This window comes from Molothrus aeneus, chromosome 9, assembly GCF_037042795.1.
Source record: "Molothrus aeneus isolate 106 chromosome 9, BPBGC_Maene_1.0, whole genome shotgun sequence".
NCBI lineage: Eukaryota > Metazoa > Chordata > Aves > Passeriformes > Icteridae > Molothrus > Molothrus aeneus.
In genome coordinates, this window is record NC_089654.1 from 21170414 (window position 1) to 21192704 (window position 22291).

The window sequence follows — 22291 nt, forward strand, 5'->3', positions numbered from 1 at the left end:
GGGGCTGGCAGCAAGATGGCGCCGGCGGTGCGGGGGCTGAAGAGCTTCGTGTGGCAGAGTGAGTGGCTGAGGGGCTCTTTCCCCGCTCCCACGGCCAGAGCGCCCTGGGGCCGTTCCGTGGGCGCGGGCCGGCCGGGAGCTTCTGCCGCTGGGGCGCTGGCTCCGCGTAGCTCCGTGGGGTCGGGGGTGCCCGTCGAGGCGAGGTCCAGGGCCGCTCCCGACGCGGCCGGAGCCGCGCTGCTGTCGGAGCTGAGGCGGCCGAGCGGGGCTGGGGTCAGGGCTGGGATCAGGCCCGGGCCCGGGCGCTCTGTGGGCAGCCGGTGTCCGGCGGGGGCTGCGGGTGGCGGCTGCTGCCGGCTGTTCCAGGGGTGGCTCGGCGCGCTGGTGGGAGGTGGCTGCCCCGGCTTGCGGCGGTGCCGCGGGTGTCCGCAGTGACAGCGCTGCAATGAGACGCCTGTGCCTTTTCCGAGATAAGGGTGAGCTCTGTAAGCTACAGCCCGCCTGACGGGCTCTTAAAGAACCTAAAACTAAGTCAGCTCTTCAAGCACTTCTCTATTACCTCCGAACTGCTACTTTTGGAGAGTGCTCCGGCCCCAGAAGGGGCTCTGCTCTCTCTCTCTCTCTTTGTGTTTGGCTTCACAGTTTTTGGTAGAAAAAGTTGAAGGTGTTCCCAGGTAGGCTTACAAGTGAACTGCAGATTTTTATCTCCGTGTTTTGGAGCAGGTTCTGCTGGTGTTTGTTACAGAAGTTGTAACTGCTCCTTTCCTTGCCGGAGTAGAAAGGCTGGTAGCATTTCAGGTAGTGTGAGACCTTTGGGGAAAAGGCATAGGCAGCCACCTCATCCCGAGCTTAATTGTACTGAGGTTGTGACTCCATGAGCTGCTCAGCCAGCCCGGCGACTGTCGCTGAAATGGGAAGGTCCTGCTGCCGTCTTGTTTTCGTTTTTCTCCTCTGCTTCCACCTGAAGGCTGTTCGTTTGTCACTAGAAGTGAAAAGCAGACTGTCCCTTTGGAGTTCAGTCCTAATTGCTGGCACCTGTACCCTGCTCGATACCTTTGTTTAAACCTTAAACCTTAGAAATCCCCACTTTTGCTGCTTTGCTTATCCTGCTGTCTTGCTCTTTGTGCCGGTGACTGTAATGCCAGTGTTTTGTCCTGAGATATTTTATAGAAGACTTGGACCTTAAAAGGGAGTAATTTGATCAAAGCATAAGTGTGTCGTTAAGGGCCATAAAGACGTTTGAAAATTGTGTTGCCAGTGTGAGGAACAAAGATTAGAGTGACAGTGAAGCAGTGCGAATAATAAAACATTTCTATTACAAGCTTAGTTAAGAGGAACTTCTGAAATGAATGCTTTGTTAGTCATCTAGTTTCTCTTGTCCTTCCAAGACTACAACAACAATGAAAATTGATGAACTAAGTTTTAGACATTGTCTGGCACTTTTTAAATGGGTAATTGAAGGCCATAAACTGCTGCTTCCTAATGTTTCAGTAAAACACGAGGGGGTTTTACTAAGGCTGATTTGTGTGAAAATAGTGATGCTGATGCTTTATGTAGCAGTTTGTATCCATGTGTATCTTGTTCCTGCTCTGTAAATAGGCACAGAAGTTATACCTGTGGTGTGTGGAGTTGAAGCAGAAGTGTGGGGAAAAGTTAATTCACACAAGTTTGTCCTCAGTTAAGCTCACAGTTGTGAGGACAGAGAGAGCTACCTGTACTTAGGAGACAGTAGTTCCCATGGATAAAATCAGGAAATATAGAGAGCTGCTGTATATAGTCAATCTCTAAATTAAGTCCTTTCCACAAGAAATTCTGTCTTGTAATTTTTTTTTCTCAACTTTAAATTGTTTAATTGTTTTGTAGGCTTGTATAAGGAGTTCTAGCCTAGCCATAGATAGCTATAATAATTTTTGTAAATGATTCAGCATTTTAGCAATTCTGTTTTTTGTAGCACTTGCTTAACAGTCCTTTCTTCAGGAAGTGTGTTATAAACGGGTCTTTAATTTTGCCAAGGTGTGGTTTGCTTCTTTTTTTTTTCCACACTGGAATTTGGCAGCCTGCTGTTCTGTCAGTGCTGTGTATAGTTCTTTCCTAGATTGTGAAGTAAGGGTAGAAGAAAAAAAGCTTTTGTAAACTAATTAAATGTATTCAGAGAAGACAAAATCTGAAAAGGTAGTTAGGGTGTATGGTTGGTATAAAATCTGTGAGAAGAAAATGAAAGCCTGGACAAAAATGGAGCACTAACCTGGGTTTGTTTTTTGTGTGTCCAGAATGCTTGCAGGAGAAAAATGATTTTGAGAGCCTGTAAACCAATGTAGGTCAATTATTTGGGTGAAGCAGCTGCAGGTTGAGGGCAAAATCAATAACAGCTGGAATAGTGCAGGGGCACTTTAATATTATTATGGGAGAAAACTGACTTCTATTTTTTTTATAGCAGAAATGAGGTTCAAGACAACTGAATTATCCATTTGTATGTTCTGGTGTCTTTTATAGGCAAATATTGTAGAAAAAACATAATATTTGAGATTTTGGACAAGGTTGTTGGGCACTTAGTCTTTAGCATTACATAGAATTTCTTTTAATAAACTAACTGGCAAGAGTGTTGTCAGAAAATATGAACGTTAATAAAATTTTCATGTGGTTAAAAATTTGTTATTCCTCCTGTGTACAGTCCTAGACACAGGCAGGGACAGTTTGTGGTGAAGAATTGTGCAAGTATTTATCAGTATGGGGTTTGGTTTTTTTTTTTTAATTTTTCTTTTTAGGGCTCTGAATACCTGAGTCTAAGTAGGTGAATTATTTTTTTCTTTCTTAGTAACAATTGGATTCCTCTAACTGGTTAACTGTTTCTTCTTACAGAGCTGAAATCAGCAGTATTTGATGACTTTACCAAAGAGGAAGAATGGAAGGTACAATTTTGTTAAAATTTTTATAAGAATTCTGTCATCACTCGAACAAGAAATCTGTATCACTGAATAGAGAATAAATACATAAAATTAATATCTGGCATTTTCACTCAAGATTGTTTTCTGTCCAAGTAATAGACTTTTGGGAACTCAGATCTCTGTATAATGCATATTGAAAAATCTAGAGGCTATTACAGGAAGAAAAAATGGCTAGTAGTCTCTTTTTTTAATTAGATGTGAAGAAAAATTAGAAACTGTTTGTGTTTATCTTCATTTCCCTTTTGAAATTTATTAATTTCAAAAATTACACTGTACTGCAGTACATGTGAAGCAGGATTCAGCAGTATGATACCTGTAGAGCTGCTTAAGCTATAAAACAGTTTTAAAATAAATACAGGTGTATTTGAGCAGGCCATGGGGTAAATTAGCAGGAATTCAAAAAACCTGTGTCCAAGTGAAACTTTCTGAGTACTTTCTAGTATGAGTGGGGGGAACAAAGCTCATATTTAAGATTGAGCTTGTCTTTGGAAATCCTGTCCATTAGGAGCTGTCTCCTGCAATTAATTTCCCCTTGCAACGTTAGTGTATGCAGGTAATGAAAAAATAGAGTGATAAAATAGTTTTAGCTTCAAACTTTTATGGCAAGTTGTTGAGGAAATGACATGGGTTTAATATAGCTGATTAATGTATCTACGTACTTGTGTGTGTTTTTTTAAAATATGTTTAGGTAATGCTCTTAGATGATTACACTACTAAATTACTGTCACAGTGCTGCAAAATGAGTGATCTACTGGCAGAGGGTGTCACAGGTAAGCATAATTCTTATTAATTCACCAATGGCAGTATCCTGGTAAGAAAAAGGGAAAGACTGAAATTGATGAAATTGATAGTACCCTTGGAAGAAATGGTCTTTATTTGGTTGATGAAGATGAGTAGTTATTAAAATAGTAAACTTTTAGGCTTCTACAATAATTAGTCAATTGTGTTTTGTTTTTTGGTTTTTTTAAAAGGAAAACACCAAATGTTTCTCTGCCTGAAAGCTCAGATCCTCCTTTAATTTTTTTCCCCTAAAGATTGTTCTAAGGGTTTGTGGTTTTTTGTTTTTTTGTTTTTTTTTTTTGTTTGTTTGTTTGTTTTTTGGGGGTTTTTGGTGTTTTTTGTACTTTTACTTATTTTTGTTGTTGTTGTTTGGTTGTTGTGGTGGTTTTTGGTTTGGGATTTTTGGTGGGTTTTTTTGTGAGGTAGGAATGGGTGTTTGTTTGCTGGTGCCTGTTTTTGAAATTGAAATAAATTCCCAAGGTGTAAATGAACTACTTTTAATTAGCTTTAGGTGTAGATTTTCAGAAATGCTTGTGTAAGAAGGCATTGTTTAGACCTGGTTATTTATTCCACAATACTATTCTTATTCCAGTTATTCAGCATAATGTGATTATTCTGAAAATATAACAGTAGAGCTGTATCAATTTTGCTTTTTGGTGTGTGTTTTAACTCATAAGTGCTATTTATCCTTTGCGAGAAACTTTTGGTGAACGTGTATCCTTTTCATCAAGAAGAAACCTTTTCTTTTTAGTGAGCACACTGCTGAAAGGAACCTGTCTTTCCACATCCAGATGTCTGACATTACTTATCTTCCTTGTTCCTCCCCCACAAAATTTCTGAGCCACAAGAATATCTCTACATTCTCAAGCTAGTGTATTGTAAAACTATACAGTAATGACTTTATTAAACAGAGAAAAACAAGAGATGAGTGAAGCTGATTTGCTGAAGAATGTCTTAATTTGTGGCTGCAATTATGTTGAAACAGAGTAATTGCTCAGGACACAGGCAAACAAAGGACAGAAGAGGCTGTAGTCCAAAATGATGCCCTGCATAGTTTCTCTGTCCGTCTCCTTCACTGTGCTGGAAAAAGAACTCTCTTGCCAGGAGAGGGGTAAGAGAGCCTGGAGTATGTTTGCGTTGCCATTCTGTTGTGGAAGAGTAGAATACCTGGGAAGGATTTAGTCCTACAACTTTAGTTGTCACTAGACTGAGAGTTGAGAAAGCCTTGTGGTAGCCTTCTGTATATAAGATAACCAAGAAATCAAGACTCTTGGCAGAAGGTACCTCCTTACCTCTAATATTGTGGACAACTTGATTGCAGTTAATACAGAGTTGATAAAAATGAAGTAAAATATGTGCAGTGTTTTCCTTAAAGATGCATAATGTTCCTAATTATAAACATGTAATATTTCTTACTTTATAGTGGTGGAGAATGTATATAAAACCCGTGAGCCTGTCCCACACATGAAAGCAATATATTTAATAACTCCCACCAAAAAGGTTAGTATTTTAAAGTGTTGCAAGATCTTTCAGACTGAAAAAAAACCCTTATTTTAAAATAAATGTTATTTACTGTGTACAGCTATGCAGTACTTTACCTTTGCATTTTCTGTGGTACTCCTCTGTGTGATGCCTAATTTCCCAAGATGAAAAGACAAAGTAGTGCCACCATGGAATATGTATATCTTGTGGTCAATGTAGGCACTGGATCATTGCTTAGCAATTGTAACCTCACTGAAAGACATGTTGTATCACATCATGATACAATACATTGAAAAATGGAATTCAAAGTAATGTCTCTAATAAGAGATTACTGTTACTTCCTAAAAATTCTTGAGACAATAAATCTCAGCACTGTTACAGCTGGAAAATGATGCAAATACTGTGATGTGTGTGCTTCCTGAAAGGAGCTTGGTGCATGACTGATCACCTGTAATTGCTTGTTATTCTTCATCTGGAATTAAAAATCTTAAACGTCGGTGTTTTCTTATATGTTGAAATGCAGCATTCCTAAGTGGGATGCGGTGATAGAGCAGGATGAGAGGAGGGAGAAGCTTTGTCTGGTATGTGTAGAAAGGCAAAACACTGGCATGATGTTTTTTGTTTTTATTTCCTTGTTTTTCTTGCCCCCCTAAGTCTGTAGATGGACTGATTGATGACTTCATCAATAAATCATCCAGCAGATACAAAGCAGCATACGTGTATTTCACTGACTGTAAGTAAGCTCTGGGGTTGTAGTTTGGTAACTTTATATGGGTAAATAAGTAAGCTGCTCACTTCTTTTGTCTGTAGCTGAGTAAATGAAAAATTTGGACCCTGTTTCTTGCTAGAAGGTTTGAGACTCAAGTCATTAAGCATATATCTGGGTTGCCAGGCTGTGATCATCATGCTGTGTGGCAATAGTAATTTCTTTCACAATTACCAAACAGTCTTGATTGTTCTCCACCTCTGCTTTTAATTTAGGTAATGTAGTTTTATTTTTAAGTATTTCAGTCTTCTCCTGTGTTGGAGTATGGAGGAAGACAATTCAAGTCAAACTATGTATCTCTACATAAACAAAACAGTACCAAAAACATAACTACATGAGAACTTTGTGCAAGAGCTGTGTCAGTAATTGGTTGCTTCAGGTAGTTCCTTCAGAGCTATGAGCCAGCTTTTCCCCTTCCCTGAAAGAAGGGGCCTACTTAGCCCTTGCATGCATGACATTAATTGTGCAGCAGAGACAATCACTGGGAGCAGGATTCATGTGGTTGCACATGGCCCTGCAGTCAGTCAGCGTGACTAAAATGGCTCTAAAGAGGGGAAAACAAAAAACCCAAATGTGCTGCTGAAGGCAGAGACTGAGGCGTGCCTCTTTGTGGACTGTGTAACTGCTACTGGATGTTCTCAAAGCAGTATTAAATTACTATCCAAATTCTTGGTTTCTTGTTTAATTTCATGCTGAAGCAGCAGTTACTGTTCTGGAAAAGTACTGCTGTCTTGCTGTATGCTCCTTGGTTGCAAGTGGGCAAGCTTTCAGTTTGAATACTTGTCAAAGCTTTTCCTGTTGAGAGAAATAGCTCCTGAGTTAGAGAAATAACTCTGTCACCTCCAAGTTTGTGTAGTATTCATGTCATCTATGCATTCCTAAAATTCAGTTTCTAGACTGGGATCCAATGTAGCCTGGAAGTGAGGTGGAACACATTGGAGATCTAATCAAATTCCATATCTCTGTGTTTTGCTCTCAGATATGTACACATGATTCTTTTTGTAGCTTGGGAAATGTTTTTTTCTCTGCTACATGACAAGAAATAGCAGAACCCTTTACTTTGATAAAATCAACATCCTAGCAGACTGCTAATGAGTGTTCAACAATGTTTTGCTTGCAAAAAGCCAGTATAAATTGAGCAGTGGTGCTTCTCAAAAAAGATTTCATGAACAAAATATTGATTATATTTTGTTATTTCACTTTAGGAAGAATAGGCATTTTTTTTTGTATTTTATGGTTAATTGTGTCTTAATATAGAATTGTCTGCTCTGAATACTGTATGTTTATAAGTGAGCTGACAGCTGGAATAGTACAAATTATTTGTACTTAGAGTCTCTTCTTTTCTCCTAGTTTGTCCTGACAGCCTCTTCAATAAAATTAAGGCTTCATGTGCAAAATCAATAAAGAAATGCAAGGAGATCAACATTTCATTCTTCCCTTATGAATCTCAGGTAAGTTTAATTCTTAACCTTAACAGTAGTCTGGAGGATTATTCTCAAGTGCTTCTGACCTCTAGAAAACAATGAAATAGAGTGTAGCTTTTGATTGACAAACTCTGTGAGATATTTCCATTTGGGCACATTTCCAGTGCTTGCTTATGCTTTTCAGATGAAAACAAATGCTCTTGTACTCAAAGTTTTACTCTTTGCACTTGACCTCTTTGCAAGAGTTGGTGTCAGTTGCAATGGGGAGGTTAAAGAAGGAATCTGTTCCCTAAGAGCAAGCAAGTATTCTGGCTGGCCTTTGGTAAGAGTTTGTTACTGCTGATACTGAGGTTTTACTTTGATAGGTTGAGTAGGTTGGTGCATAGGGGTAAAGTAGAATTTAGTGAAAGTCAGGAAAGGAGAACAAATGGACTAAGAGAACTGAAGGGGAGTGGAACAAAAACTACTACCACTTGACAGTCTTTTCAGTGAGAGGAGAGTATGGAAATTCTGTATTCTCAATTCAAGATCCATACTACCAGGGGAAACCAATGGGCATTTTCCATGTGCAGCCACACAGTGGGTGTTGTGTTGACAAGTCATTTGTTGCTCATGCCCTTCATCAGACACAGAGGGCACACTGATGCTCACTAAGACAGTGAAGCCTCCAAGCTCTGCCCAGTTCTGGGAGCTGGAGAAGTAACCAGAACTAACCACAAATGTTTCCTGTGTCAAATGTTATCAACCTATCAAGGGGACCGCTCTTATGTGTACCAAGTGGCAGGTGAACATAGGAGGGATTGCTGCTAGCCCTGTCTCACTGTGGCGCAGTTTCCCGGTTTGAAGACACATTCCTTTTTATTTATAGAAGGTTCTTTATTATTTTGGTTGAGAATCCATCAGGGGATAATGAGCATGGTGACCTGTTTGTTTGCTTTCCAGTGAGGTTGATGTTTACAAGTTTTCAAGCTGGTTTTGGGAGCCCTGCCAAAGCTGCTTTTCTGTATCAAATAAAGCCTATGAAAATGTTGTGGTCCTGGTTCACTGGAGGACTCGCCATGAAAGCAGAAATCAAGACTACTTTTCTGTAGTTGAAAGTAAGCAGCACTAAGGCTGGGCAGCGCTCTTCTTGTTTTTACTGGAGTTTTGTACTCTCAGTATCTGGGGTTGTGAGAACCTTTTCAGTCCTTAGCAGAGGAACAATGTGAACTGGTCTGCCTGCTTCCTGGGATGCTAGAGGTAAATAATCAGGCTGAGCTCTGGGCAAAGTCCAGGTGATTACCTATTTGAGTGAAGCAAACACCTTTATCTAGATGGCTCTGTAGTTACAGAGTCCATCTGAAGCTAGAGGAAATCCATTTACTGACAATGGGATTGTACCCATGTTTGCATTCTATTTACAAAACTATTGAAAAAGCCTTTCATCTCCGAAGTACTAAGCTACTTTAATCAAGATTTAATGCATTTAAAGAATTTCAGCTATTCAAGGTAAATTCTTCATATTAAAAGCAGGTACAATATATAAATTTTTATTTTAAACGAATTTAACCTTCTGATATTGCATTGTATGGCTCTGTACAAGGCACTGACAGGTGTTTAGTTCCTTCCTTCCATCTGTTCTTCCTTCCATAATTTGAAAAGTAGAGTAATTTACACAGTAGAGTAATAGGGAAAAAGTCTGAGAACAAGAAGATGAGCTCAGCAGGGATAGAGGAATGAAGTGTGGGTTTGTTTGGGTTTTTTTCTTAAGTGTCCTATGTATGACTTGTTCTTGCAATTTTAAATCATTAGCAAACTTTTTACCAGGTGTTTTGTCAATCTGCAAGTTAGGCTCTTTTTTTCTTGCTTGTGCTTTACGTAGGTATTTACTCTCAACATCCCAGATGCCTTCTACCGCTGCTACAGTCCCACTCTGGAAAAGACAAAGGATAAAGATGCTGTACTGCAAGTCATGGCTGAACAAATTGTTACCCTGTGTGCCACACTAGATGAGAATCCAGGAGTGCGATATAAAAGGTGGGACAAAATTAGTGTTTTATAGTAATTGCTCTCACTTCTAGGGCCTACCACATTATTTGGTCATAGCTCAAGGCTGCAGCATAGTTTTTTTGGTTTTTTTTCCCCTTGTGGTTGTGGATTAATTGTTTTTAATCCACAAGTCTGAAATACGGAATGGTAGGAATTTGTGAAGTGTAGGTAGGGCAGTGTTTTTCTGCGTACATGCATGTCTTGTTCTGAATGGTTTGTTTCATGTCTGGTCAGTGGGGTGACACTAGGCTGCATTCTTGTATGCCATAATCCTGTAACAGAACTGCTGCTGTTCAGCCATTTGCAGCTCTGCTTGGCACCAAGGAATTCAGAAATTGCTGTGGCACATGGGATTGGGATTTCTTGTAGTAGAGATATTGAGAAGAATGCCTCTTTTCAACTTTGAAAGGGATTTACTATCTTTGAAGTCAAAGTAGGCTTCTGAAATTGTATTCAAGGACTGCATTCTGTGGTGTAATGTGAAGTGGTGTCTTATTCTCTGCAAAGGTAACAAACAGTTGCTTGACTGTTTTTTTTTTTTTTTCCCTGTTCTTTCTCTTTTTTCTTTCTTGTTTCCCACCTCTGAGTGAAACTTTAGGTGCTGGGCCATGTTCCAGCTAATGCCAGTCTTTTGGCTGAAGCTGTTTCTGCTGTGTAAAATACCTGAAGCATTCAAAGAGTGAAATCATAATGTAAAAGTGAAAACATATTGGAAATACTTAAAATTGAGTTTGGAAACTCATGAAAGCAGAGCATCAATCTAGGGAGTTTTCTGTTTTAAAGGTAGCATTTTAGTGTTCTGATGAAGAAATGTTACTTATTTTTGCATGCTTCCTTTTTTCCCAGTGGACCATCTGATAGAGCCAGCAAACTTGCACAACTTGTTGAAAAAAGTCTTGAAAACTACTACAAAACAGATGAGAGAAGCCAAATAAAGGTAGAAGATGAACTAAAATGTTTGATTTATTTTCTTAAACTTTTTTTGTATGTCTGGGGAAAAAAATCTTTGAAATATTCTTCAACAGTTAAGTTCTACAAATATAGATATTACTTAATAATAAAGGCAGCTAGTTGCCATTTATTTGTTTTTGTGTATGAAAGCCATGTAGAGGTAATACTGTTGGACTAAAGCTGTATTTGTGTGATCAAAGTGATTTTATTTGAAAAATTAGCCCTGTGATAATGTAGGGGGATGCTACAAACCTGAAGACTAGTGGATAAATGTTTTAATGTCACCTTCCATAAGGCCATGGAAGGTATAGAAGGGGTTTACTCCAGAATTGAAATGTTTCCCCTGAAGGGACTTACTGTCTACAAAGATACAGCTGTTCACATAAATCATAGTTTTGATTTGTCACTACAAATCAGGCCTGATTAGGGCAACTGCTTAAACATAAAACCATGGGATAAACCATTCTGATTTTGACTTTGCACTTTGCTACAGAAATACATGTTCCTGCTGCTACTGCCACTTCACTGAATCCCAAAATGAAACTTTCAGTTGAATGTTTGGAGGTCTTTTCCTGTATTGCAGCACTATCTGATCTGCAATACAAACAATGAAGTTATCTATTATATCTCTGGGCAGCATTTTTGGGGTTTTGTTTGTTTTTCTTTTACCTTTTTTTGTTCACTAGACTAATAAAATTCATATTTGAGTGTATTGCAGTGGGCTAAGAGCATTGCCTTAAACTTAGTATTTAAAACCATTGTATATAATTCAAATGTTCAGACAAACACTTGGACCCTAATTCAGTGCTTTTCAGTTATTTTTCTAAAAATACCTGTAGTGCTGTGACTTAATGCAAATAGATTTAACATGCTTTAACTTTCTCCTGTATGTCTTAACTTTGTGTTTGTTTGATGGCTTTCTAGGCTAAAACCCACTCCCAACTAATAATAATTGATCGTGGTTTTGACCCAGTATCAACTGTACTCCATGAGCTCACCTTCCAGGCAATGGCATATGATCTGCTACCCATTGAAAATGATACTTACAAGCAAGTACTTAAAAAAAACCCCCTCAAATAGTTTATTCTTGATTATAAAATCCCTGAAATTGTTCAGCTCAATTGCACCATGGCAATATTAGCTGCTTATATTGCATAATGGTTGCTTCACTTATTGTTAGTCTTCCCTCTTGTATTTGTAACTTCATCATTTTCTGAACTTCCTCCCTTAGTTGATATTAGGTAGGATCTAATTGGCATTTTTGTTAAGTTTTGAGTCCACCAAATTGCATTTTTTAAGAACGAAGAACCTTGTACTACTCTTGAAGTAAAGCCTTGGAAGTGCACATTGAGATTCTCTAGATTTTCTTTCATATTCTCAATTTTTTGGCATAACAAAACAAGCAATACCACTAACTGAATACTGAGAAAAAGCTAGATTATTTCTCAGGTATGCTCACTTCTATAGCTCCAATAATTTAATTTGTGTAGTTGTTAAAATTTGCGTGTTTTATTGTAAATACACATTTAAATCTGTCATATTCAGTTTATAAGCAGTGTTTGGAGTGGTGTAATGTTAATTTGCATAAGTTATGTGCTTTGCTGTCTGATTGTTCTGACAGCAATGGTTTTGGTAGGACTTTGCTTTCTGATGACCTACTTAAGCAAAAGAGACCTGATGGGCTCATTGTTTAGCCAAGCAAAGAGGAATGTGTATCTTCAGTCAGAAGCACTGAGTGAAGATTTTATTAGCAAGTGTAGACTGTGAGTCTGAAAGTGAGTCTGGGTTAGATTGCTGGGTATGAAAATGTAGCAGAATGTTTTCTAGGTAGTCAGGATCTGACTTTGGTCATTAATCTTGTAATTTTTTTCATTCTTTTGCATTCTGGCAATCTGCACTGTGTGAGTTTTTCTAAATGTGAAAATATTATGTGGCATGATTGTGGTCTTGTTTTAGATTTATTGCTGTTTATAGTCACATAATAGCTGCTCTGGTATGCTGTGCAACAGTTGCTTTTATATGTGAAGTAATTTGTCCTGCTTAGCATTTTGTTGGTGAATGTAACTTCAATTTCCCTTAGTTATAAAGTCTTATAGTACAGAAAGAAAGTTGCACTTGGCAATTGCAGTGTGTATTACTTTGTGCTGTTTGCATTTGAAATCAAAACTGAAGAGAAATTGAGGCGCATGTAAATGTGTGTTTAAAACTCTAGTCACTGTTGGTTTAAAAAGAATGTCCAGAAGTTCTTGCCCCAAAGAATCTTTCTAAAATTCATCTGATGCATCTATGTTAAAATATATAATCTGTAAAATCCTGTAAATTACATTTTCTCAGGCACTGGCTTGGCTTACAAATTAAAACCTTTGTCAATTACTGCTGTTACCATTTATGTTGATTAAACTGTTACAAATAATCCTGTAATAAGTGGTGAGAATTGGCGGAAACCCAAACCCCAAATAATTGTCTGAATTTTCTCTTGGAAGATACAAAACAGAAGGCTCTGGTGGGAAGGAAAAGGAGGCAATTTTGGAGGAAGATGATGACCTGTGGGTGAAGATGCGGCACAAGCACATTGCAGATGTGATAGAGTATGTGCATAAATAGCAAAGCCAGCTCTTGGTTTCTGTGACAGGGAGGGTGTTAGAGCTGTTCAGTGGGAATACAGGCAGTAATGAACATGGTTTACAGATTGGATTCACTTAAGTAATCAATGCCAGGAAGAAATTGTGCTTTAAAAATACAGTATTGTACCCAGGTATGCAGTTATACTAATGCTACTTGCAGTTCTTGAGGTAAATGGAAATCATGTAATTTCCTGGCAAGTATTTTCAAATATTTTAAATCTGAAGGCATTATTTTGCATGCAGTGCTACCAAGCTGCTGCATCAAATGATATTATGAAGATATTGCAAATAGAATGTTTAATATTTCCTTTGTAAAAAATCACACTTTTCTCTGAAGGTAGACCTGTATTTCAGGCTTTTACTTTGATTCAGAAATTCTTGTTGCACGGTTCTTTTAAGATTTTAAGAAAAAATTTAAGCACTCATGTGCTGTTGCCTTTCATTATTTTCCTCTTCAGGGAGATACCAAAACTTTTGAAAGATGCTTCATCAAAAACAAAAGCAGCAGATGGAAAAGTAAGTTGTTTAAGTTGAGATATTGTTTTGCCTGGTAATTTAGTTATTTTCAACTGATCAGATCCATGTAACTGATGGATCTACTAGAGAAAATAAGACTTTTCTCGACTGGAATTTTCAGGGGTTGTGGGGGAAGCAAGCTGCAACAGGAAGGTAAATAAGCATGTCATTTACTGGGGGAACAGATTTTCAACTTGGGTCATTTCTTTCCAGTTATCCATATCTGCTCTGTCCCAGTTAATGAAGAAGATGCCACTCTATCGTAAAGAGATTAGCAAGGTAAGGGGTCTTTTGTAATCACAACTTCACAGTAAATAATTCTGTGCACTTGACTTTGTTTTGTTGAAATGTAATCTGTATTTTCCTGTAGTGTGCTATATAACTGTTCTCCAAATTAATGTTTTCACCTACTGTAAAATTTAGCAAAGAAAACTTGTTTCCACGTCTTTTGTTTTACCATGTAAAAGAATGCAATAATTTGTGTGCCTTGAGGATTGAAGATATCATAACGGTTTAGTGTTTTACAAAGTTTTATGGGGGTCAGACTCTAAATGAAGGGAAAAACACAGAAAATGTGGGATGGTACTGAAGGATTGACTCTTGTAACCAGTAAAAATGATGGATATGCTAGGAAAAAAATCAAGCTATGACAGCTTGTGATTTTATTTTCTATTTTCTTTTTGTTCTTTCTGTCTTATAGCAAGTTGTTCATCTTAGCATAGCAGAGGATTGCATGAGCAAGTTCAAATCTAACATAGAAAGGCTCTGTAAAACTGAACAGGTATGTTTAAAAAAGCCACAAACCAAAGAGCAACTTTGCAAGTATTGCAAGCACCGCTTTTTTTGTTTGCAGGAATAGAAGCTTGTTTTCACTGACTAAACTACAATGTCTCTTGCCTTTATTTTGTGATCAGTTTTTGAGATGGTAGTATTAAAACTAAGTGTAATATACAAGGCTCTTAATCTTCCAATAAGGAGGTGTTCCTAAGAGTTTTGGAGGGTTTTTTGGTCTTGAAGTCTGGCTAATTTGTATAAGGATCACCTTTGTTTTCGAGGCTCAAAATTCCTATGAGATGGCTTTAATATGTTGTGCAGAGGGAAGCCCTTTTTACATGTCTGGGAAAAGCATCTTTTTAGGGTGATGCGTTACATCGTGACTATAATGTACATTTTTAAGAATTCTAGATATCATAGTTTGAAATGTTTAAGAGTGTTATGTGGTGTTATTATAATGCTGTAACTATTGAAATAACTGTCAGACTTGTCATACTGAGTTTAAATTGATGCAGCTTGATTGTTTCCTGAAACCTGTGGTTTCATAAAAATGCCTTTCAAAACACACAGAACAACATTGATTTAAATTATTTCAATGATTTTAACCATGGTGTCTGTTTTTATTTTTTATTAATTTAGGACTTGGCTCTTGGAACTGATGCAGAAGGTGAAAAAGTAAAAGACTCTATGAGGGTCCTACTTCCAGTTCTGCTCAACAAAAGTCATGACAGCTATGACAAAATCAGAGCTATTCTCCTGTATATCTTTAGCACAAATGGTATGAAAGTTGCCCCATTTTTTTCCTCAGTGCTATGAGGAAGTTTGAACTCAAGTTTTAGGATAATACAGTGGTTTTAGTTAACCTAAGTCTCTGCATTGGAGTTGGTAGCTGGATTTGAAAGAAATCCTATCCATCCTCTGTATTTTCTCTCAGATTAGTAGCAAAGATACTACTGGCAAGGAGTTAAGACATGTAATTCAAGGGTAGATTCATACAGTGTTTTAATATCATTCTTATGCTTGCATGTCTGCAATAGTTTGTTCTCTTATTTTTATGTGGTAGTGAAGCTGTCAAAGGGGGAGTTCCATATCTGTGGCAACCTGAAAATTAAGTCAGTGGGGAAAAATTTGTTGTAGAGAAGGAGCAAATTGGCAGAATGTTGGTCTGAGGAATCTGTAACAGTACTGAGTTTAGGTCTCAAGAATGGACCATTAAACAAAGTTTTATCTGAAATATAGTATTATGTAAAACTTAGACTGGTCACACAGAACAAACAAAAAAGTTCTGCACTAAATAATAGCCTGTGAGACAAAACTGGTCTTACAGTCACTTGGTAATTGTTGTCTCTTTTCCATATATTGAAGGAACTACCCAGGAGAACTTGGACAAGCTGATCCAGAATGTACACATAGAAAGTGATAGTGATATGATAAGAAATTGGAAATACCTTGATGTTCCTGTTATCTCTTCAGTAAGAATGTATTTATTTATTTTGTGATTTCTTACTAGAAAAGACCTACAGTGCTTTCAGCTACTCTTAGCAATATTATCCAGGTCTGGATTTGGAAGCAGATAATTGCTAGAAATTCCTTTTTAAGTGGTAAATCCTTTGAAAATTATTCATGTTAGTTGTTTAAAGAAAGATACCCATAATGTTCCCTCTGCAAGTATCAGGTGGTGGCTTCAGCTAGTTGATTTTGGAAACTCCCAACTTACTCAGTTCCTTCTCTCTGAAGTTAGTATTTCTAATGTATCCTGAATTCTAGAAGTATTAATTATTGTTCTTTATAATTTTTATAATTTCTTTAAAATCTCATACTTATCCCTCCTCTTTCTGCTGCTGACTGCTAATTAGTTTCAAAAATCCAACCAGTAAATAATACAACCATATTTTGAAATTCTTTTCAGTTTGTTGCTCAGCAGCATAAATATGTAAGAAGGGACCGTTCTAAAGAAGAAACTTTTCAGCTTTCTAGGTGGACTCCTGTTATCAAAGATGTTATGGAGGTAAATTTCACCAACTAATTAATTCATGGGTGCAGTGCAGAAATTTACTCAAGCCGTTGTATCATATCTTTTGAATTCAGCAGTGTTTTGAGTTAATTTTGTTAAATACATCTGGTGGGCAAAGTGATCACTTCTAGTCTGTCTGTAATATAGAACATTAGACTGCTGTTAGTAATACTCCTTATTGGAAGTCATTTTCAAGGTGAAGCAAATGAAAGTGAAAGCAAGAAGTCTTTTAGAACAGCTTGTCCTGGGATTGGCAGTGTTTGGTATAATTTAGAGATCTGTATCTTCTTGGTTTTGACTCCAATGGGTCTTTAAACTGCAATTCCAATCTAAACTGTAGTGTGGTAGAGCCTGGAAGCTGTTACTTGCTTGAAGTGTAATTTCATTTTCTTAAACCTCTTCCTAAGCATCAGTCAGTGACTGATGTCACACAGGAAACCAGAGTGTTAGTCTGACCCAGTGCTGTCATTCATAAATTCTTGATGGCTTTCTTGTGTTCATATAAAAATTAAGTACATTAAGGTTTTTACAGATGAAAAGCTGCTAGTGAAATCTGAACAGTTAAATCAGTATATGTTTATAAAAAAAGCATGTATACTCACAATTCCTTGTCATACACAAAACACTTTTAATATATTTTAGCATTATGTGGTCTAGCATTTTGTTACATAGGAGCATTATTCATGAGATGCTACTTGCAATTATTTGTTGGGCTGCACGTGTTGGCATGAAATGCCAGTTAGATGTCCTTTCTGAAAGCTGAAACTTGGTGGAGTTAAGGTCTGAATGCCTGTTTCAAGTGTGTCTTTATTTTGCACTTCAGGATGCTATAGAAAACAAATTAGATTCAAAAGACTGGCCTTATTGTTCCCGCTGTCCTCCCACCTGGAATGGTTCAGGAGCAGTAAGGTAAATGGTTTCATTTCCTGAAACACACTTGACCCAGATGTCAATATTTGTGTCATTTACTTTCTAAAGCCTTACTGAAGTGTGCTTACTGAACAGTGGAATAACACATGTAAGGTAATGTTCATGTGCCAACCTATATTTTTATTTAATCTAAAACATACTCAGCTTGGTTGTTATTTTAATAATTCTTAGTAATGTATAGCTTTTTTTATTTGTAGTATCTTCCTTTTGCTTCAAGGTTAGGAATACCATTTCATATTCCCAGAATGAGAAGTTTAAACCATTGAGTGTGAAGTTTCAGGAATAAATGTTCAGTACTGTGACTTAGGTAAAAAGAATGTTTTACTTCTGCTATGTTAGTGGTGGTGACATTATTTGGGTTAATTACCTCAGGAAATTAAATTAATCTTCTATAGGCTCTCTCATTAGGAAATATGGGCCTGTTAGGTATTTGACCCCTGTTGCCAGGGAGTGGTTTAGGCAAGTCCAGGACAGTTGGAGATCTTGAAATGAATTCTCTGCTAATGAATGTGAAATGAGTACTTGCATATTTAATGATTATCTCTGAGAGGTGATTTTTAGAATTTCTTGAGTTTTTTTAGCTCACCTGTACTGTTCCTTCTTTCTCTTTTTAATTCACCTAGCTCTTGAACCTTGTGACCAATACATGCCAATTTGAGAGCTTTATCACTTTTTATAGTGTTATTTAAAAGGGGAGACAAATGAATCAAGACTCCCAAGAGTGTTTCTATCACAGGAATGCTAACTATGAGTGTTCCTCTCTCAGGAATGTTCACTGCACTAATAGGATGCTGGAATTCAGGGAGGGAAACATTAAATATATCCTAAATGTGAAAGACACACTTGAATTGGAATTGGTACCTTTCTAAATAAAAAACCCCTGAAAAGTAGAGATACACAGCCTTAGAAAATAGGTTTTTTACATCCACTTCTAATTAAACTATTTGTGGTGTATCCTTCTATTCCTGGATATGCACTCTAGGATGATCAGTGCCAGGGATCAGAGCAAGTCCCTGCACACTGGAACTTGATCTCTGTTTTACAGGCTGGTGAGATGTGGGAATCTTGAAGGCACTCTAGCAGGGAAAACAGGACTGCAGATGACTTAACCTGTGTATTAGAGTCTAAGCACTTCAGGCTGCTTTTGTTTTTCCTAGGTATCTGAATCTGATTTGATAACAGACAAATGTTTCCTTTAGAGATTCTGTTCATGTTCAGAGATAGGAAAACCCAAGACTCCAGCTTTTTCAAATGAACCTCTCATGAAAAATGCCACTGGAATTGGGAGCATGCAGTTAAGCTGCTTGGCAGGAGTCCTTGGCGTGTTAGCTGTGTGTGCAACAATGTTTTTGTTTTGTATTTATTTTCCCCCAGTGATACCTAAACAGTAGGAATAATGTGATAATTTACAAAATTTAATAAAAACAAGTTATCAATTTATCTAAATACTTTTGCTGAAATTATGATCAAGCCCTGAACTGCATGACAGAAATTGCTACTGCTTGTTGACTGTGTAATTTTAACCAAAAATTCATCAGGCTAGCTGTGTAAGTGTAATGTCATGCACTCCTTTGCAGCGCACGCCAGAAGCCCAGAGCGAGTCAGAGGGAGGAGCGCAGGAGCAGTGCCAGGCTGATCGTGTTTGTCATTGGCGGTGTCACCTACTCGGAGACGCGCTGCGCCTACCAGGTGTCCGAGGCCTACAAGTCCTGTGAGGTTGTTATTGGTAAGCTTGCCATGGGAAAGGGTGGGGTGTGTGCTGTACTCCGTGTGGTTCTGGAAAATGTAAGAATCGTTTTGCTTAGATCCCCTCTCTTGGTGCACCACACTAATACTACAGCCAGTGTATTTCTCAAAAGTATGCGCTTAAAAGGATCTTTGCAGGGTATCTCAAGTGATTGATGTTTGGAGGGATTTTTTTGCCACAGGACATTAAGGACAAAACAGTTATGCCCTACAGAAGAGTTATGTCAGAGACATGTCAGTGTATAGCCTACAGGATTTCATGAGACCTCTATTTTGCATTGCAGTTTCCTCACAAACTTTTGCATCTGCCTGTGCTTTACTTTCAGTGGCACTTGCTACTCTAATTGCTTTTGGAAGTAGGGAAGCTGACAGACTAGTGCAAAATTGCTCACTTTGGAAGGAACATAAGTATTAAAAAACCCCAACAATCCTAATCAACATTCCACCTAAAAACTAAACAAATAAACCTCAAACCCCTTTTTCAGTGTAGTTCAGTTGACTTTGCAACATTTTCTAGTTTCTTTTGTAGCTACTTGGAAGCTTTGCATAAACCACACAGTGATTAACCGCTTGGGTCCTGAAAACTCCCTTGCTTAAGATTTGGCAATTGGCAGCTGGCATAGTAATCTCTCAGCACTTTGGAGGTATTAAGTGCTTGTTCCATCAGCTGCTGTGCTTCAAATGAATTTTAAATAGCATTACAGGAAATAATTAGGTGCTAAAACTTGTACATATATATAATATATAGGAACAGAGCTCCTAGATACAGAATCTTACCACAGACCTGTGTCCATCTGCAGGGCTGGCTGATGGCTGGGTGCAGGGTCATCTAAAGCATTCGAAATTACTTGAGAGGTCTACATCTGGCATTTAAATTTAGTCTTGAGATTCCAATTGAATTTGTTTACCATCTACCATGATTTTAAATAAATACTCTTCCCTAAGACAATGCCAACCTTGATTCTGAAATCTAGAGTCTGTTACCTCAAAATATTCAGGGCTATTGTATGTGTGTTTGTGTGGTTGGTTTTGTTTTAGTTTTTTTTTAATTTGCTGGTTTCCCTGGTGGTGGTTGAGGTAGGTTTAGTGCTGGTTCTAGTTCTAAGTAGTAATGGAAAGACCAGGACAACAGGAATGTAGTTTAACCAGATTATTTCTTCATCTGAAACTTGTTTACAATACCATGTTTAGAGTAGGTGACTCTTTACTGGGGTATCTGGCACTCACCACAGCACCATCTTCCCTTTTGTTTAGAGTTTATTCTTGTGGTTTTGTTTGTAATCCTGATTTCTGAGGGAAGGTGATAGTTGCCAAATTTCCATATGGATTACTGAAAAATTAACATTTGTCTGTGTTCCTGATTCAGAACTCCAGGAATATTAGCCCATTCAGAGTGACACTACTTGCCTTCAGAACTGCAGGGTGACTCTTCGTGCCACAAGTTATAATCACTCTCTGAGAATAAGAGAGGAAGTTGTGCATTGAAGAATAATAAGGATTTTCTTTGCTGCTCAACACTTGAATTTTGTTTTTCCAAGGAAATGTTAGTTAGTAAAAGCCAATTTTCTCCAGCTGGTATTTCTGTGGAACACTACTGTTTGTGGTAATCTTGAATCCAGATACTTTACTGATTCTAGGGTAAAGCCTCTCATTAACTCACCCTTTCACAGAAAGGCAGGTTTCTTGCAGGCTGGGACAAGTGCCCAGGTTCAGTCCTGTCTTTCAAACAGGGCAGAGCAGGACCTGAAACTTGTGTTCAAAGTATGAGTCCTGATCTGGATGTCTGAGTGTGGGAAGAGGGACATTGCCCACCTAATGGTGACACTTACAAGATGGTGCTTTACATGAAAACACTTGGAAATGTTGCACTTGTCAGTTTTCCAGGTGCAGTAAAAAACACTGGCATGTAACTGGTGGTTTAAAGAGGGAATGTCTGAAAGTCAGAATTTGACTGATACAGTTCATACTTATGTTCTTTTGTCAGGTTCTACTCATATTTTGACACCTAGAAAACTACTCGAGGAAGTGAAGAGCCTTAGCAAACCCAAGGATATGGTCTGCATTAAGGATGAATAGATATGGTGGTGTTTGTGATGCATAAAAACCACAAACAGTATGTACATATTCTAATGGAACTGACTTTTCCAAATACTGCACTTCAATACATATTTCCTAATGGAGGTCATGTTATAATTTAAATTTGCTGCTTTTGGGGGAATAGAAGGCAGAGAGATGAAAAGATAAACACGTGTGTTTCTTAGGGTCTGTTTAGTATTACACTGCAAGTACTTTTTCACAAGGGCATGTTTGTTCCTAACTAATTATGCTAAAAAGTATTGTAATTATATATAAACTGGAATTGTCTTTGAGAACTGTGAAAACTTTCTATAATGGCATTTATTTCTAAAGATGACTGAATTAAAAAGGGCCTAGGCTCTTGGGTAGGGACTTCAAGAGAAAACTGGTAAATATGGGTTTATGGTAAAAATGTTTAATAAAAGCTCAGTGTCATAAAGTGTGATGTTTTCTGTAAAAATAACTTGCTGAAAATTCTTTAAATATGTATAATTGTGAAAAATCTAAAGGCTTTTTAGATGGTGCTGGGTAAGGTAGATTGTTAATCACAGAATTATTGAGCAGTTCAAATCACAGTAAACAACTTTGGAGAAATGCTGTCAACTGTGCACTGAAGTACACTTTATATTTAAGTATATACAGAAATTATTACTGAAGCTTTTTAAAAATTTAGTTTCTTAGCAAGTTCCTTATGATTGTCTACATAGTCTGTCTGTTTCAGAAGTTGAATTGCCTGTGATACAGAAATTCCAAGATATTCCAAGATGAAGCATGTCTCTGAGGAAGTGGAGGCATGGGGAAAGGACAGGACAAAAAGGGAAGCAGCTCAGTCTTTCAAAGGGTTTGGTAACTTGAAAAAGAAGAGCACAAAGCACACAAAATGACAAAACCTGATGCACTCAAAAGAATTGACTTTTTAAAAATGGTGTTACATATTAAGAAAGAAATACTTAAATTTGCATTGAAGAGAATAAAAAATCAAATTGTATGAATTCTGTAATACTGGTAATGTTTAGATTTATCTTAAAAATTACTTAATTAAAATTACTGAACTTTTAACAGGATGTTGTATTTATGTGCCTTGAAATGTTAGTTTGTATGTAGAATCCAAGAGAAATGTTATAATGAAAAATAATAGATTGCTTGTGTCCTTATGTTTACCTTTTCCCAATAATGAGTATTTATTCTTTTTTTGTGATTTTTGGGGTTTTTTTCCCTTTATTTTTGCTCTCAGG

General features: G+C 37.5%; 1 protein-coding gene across 1 annotated transcript; it reads left to right on the forward strand.

Annotated features, from left to right (window-relative positions):
- The first annotated feature begins 12 nt into the window (after positions 1 to 12).
- On the forward strand, positions 13 to 22115 carry STXBP3 (syntaxin binding protein 3). Its single transcript, XM_066555290.1, has 19 exons — positions 13 to 58; positions 2860 to 2909; positions 3634 to 3715; positions 5149 to 5225; positions 5862 to 5940; positions 7324 to 7424; positions 9259 to 9413; positions 10272 to 10362; positions 11301 to 11425; positions 12860 to 12964; positions 13459 to 13516; positions 13730 to 13795; positions 14217 to 14297; positions 14930 to 15068; positions 15656 to 15762; positions 16200 to 16298; positions 17128 to 17213; positions 18812 to 18960; positions 20965 to 22115. The coding sequence occupies exons 1-19, from the start codon at positions 16 to 18 to the stop codon at positions 21054 to 21056; spliced, it is 1785 nt and encodes a 594-aa protein (XP_066411387.1). The 5' UTR covers positions 13 to 15; the 3' UTR covers positions 21057 to 22115.
- Positions 22116 to 22291: the final 176 nt, after the last annotated feature.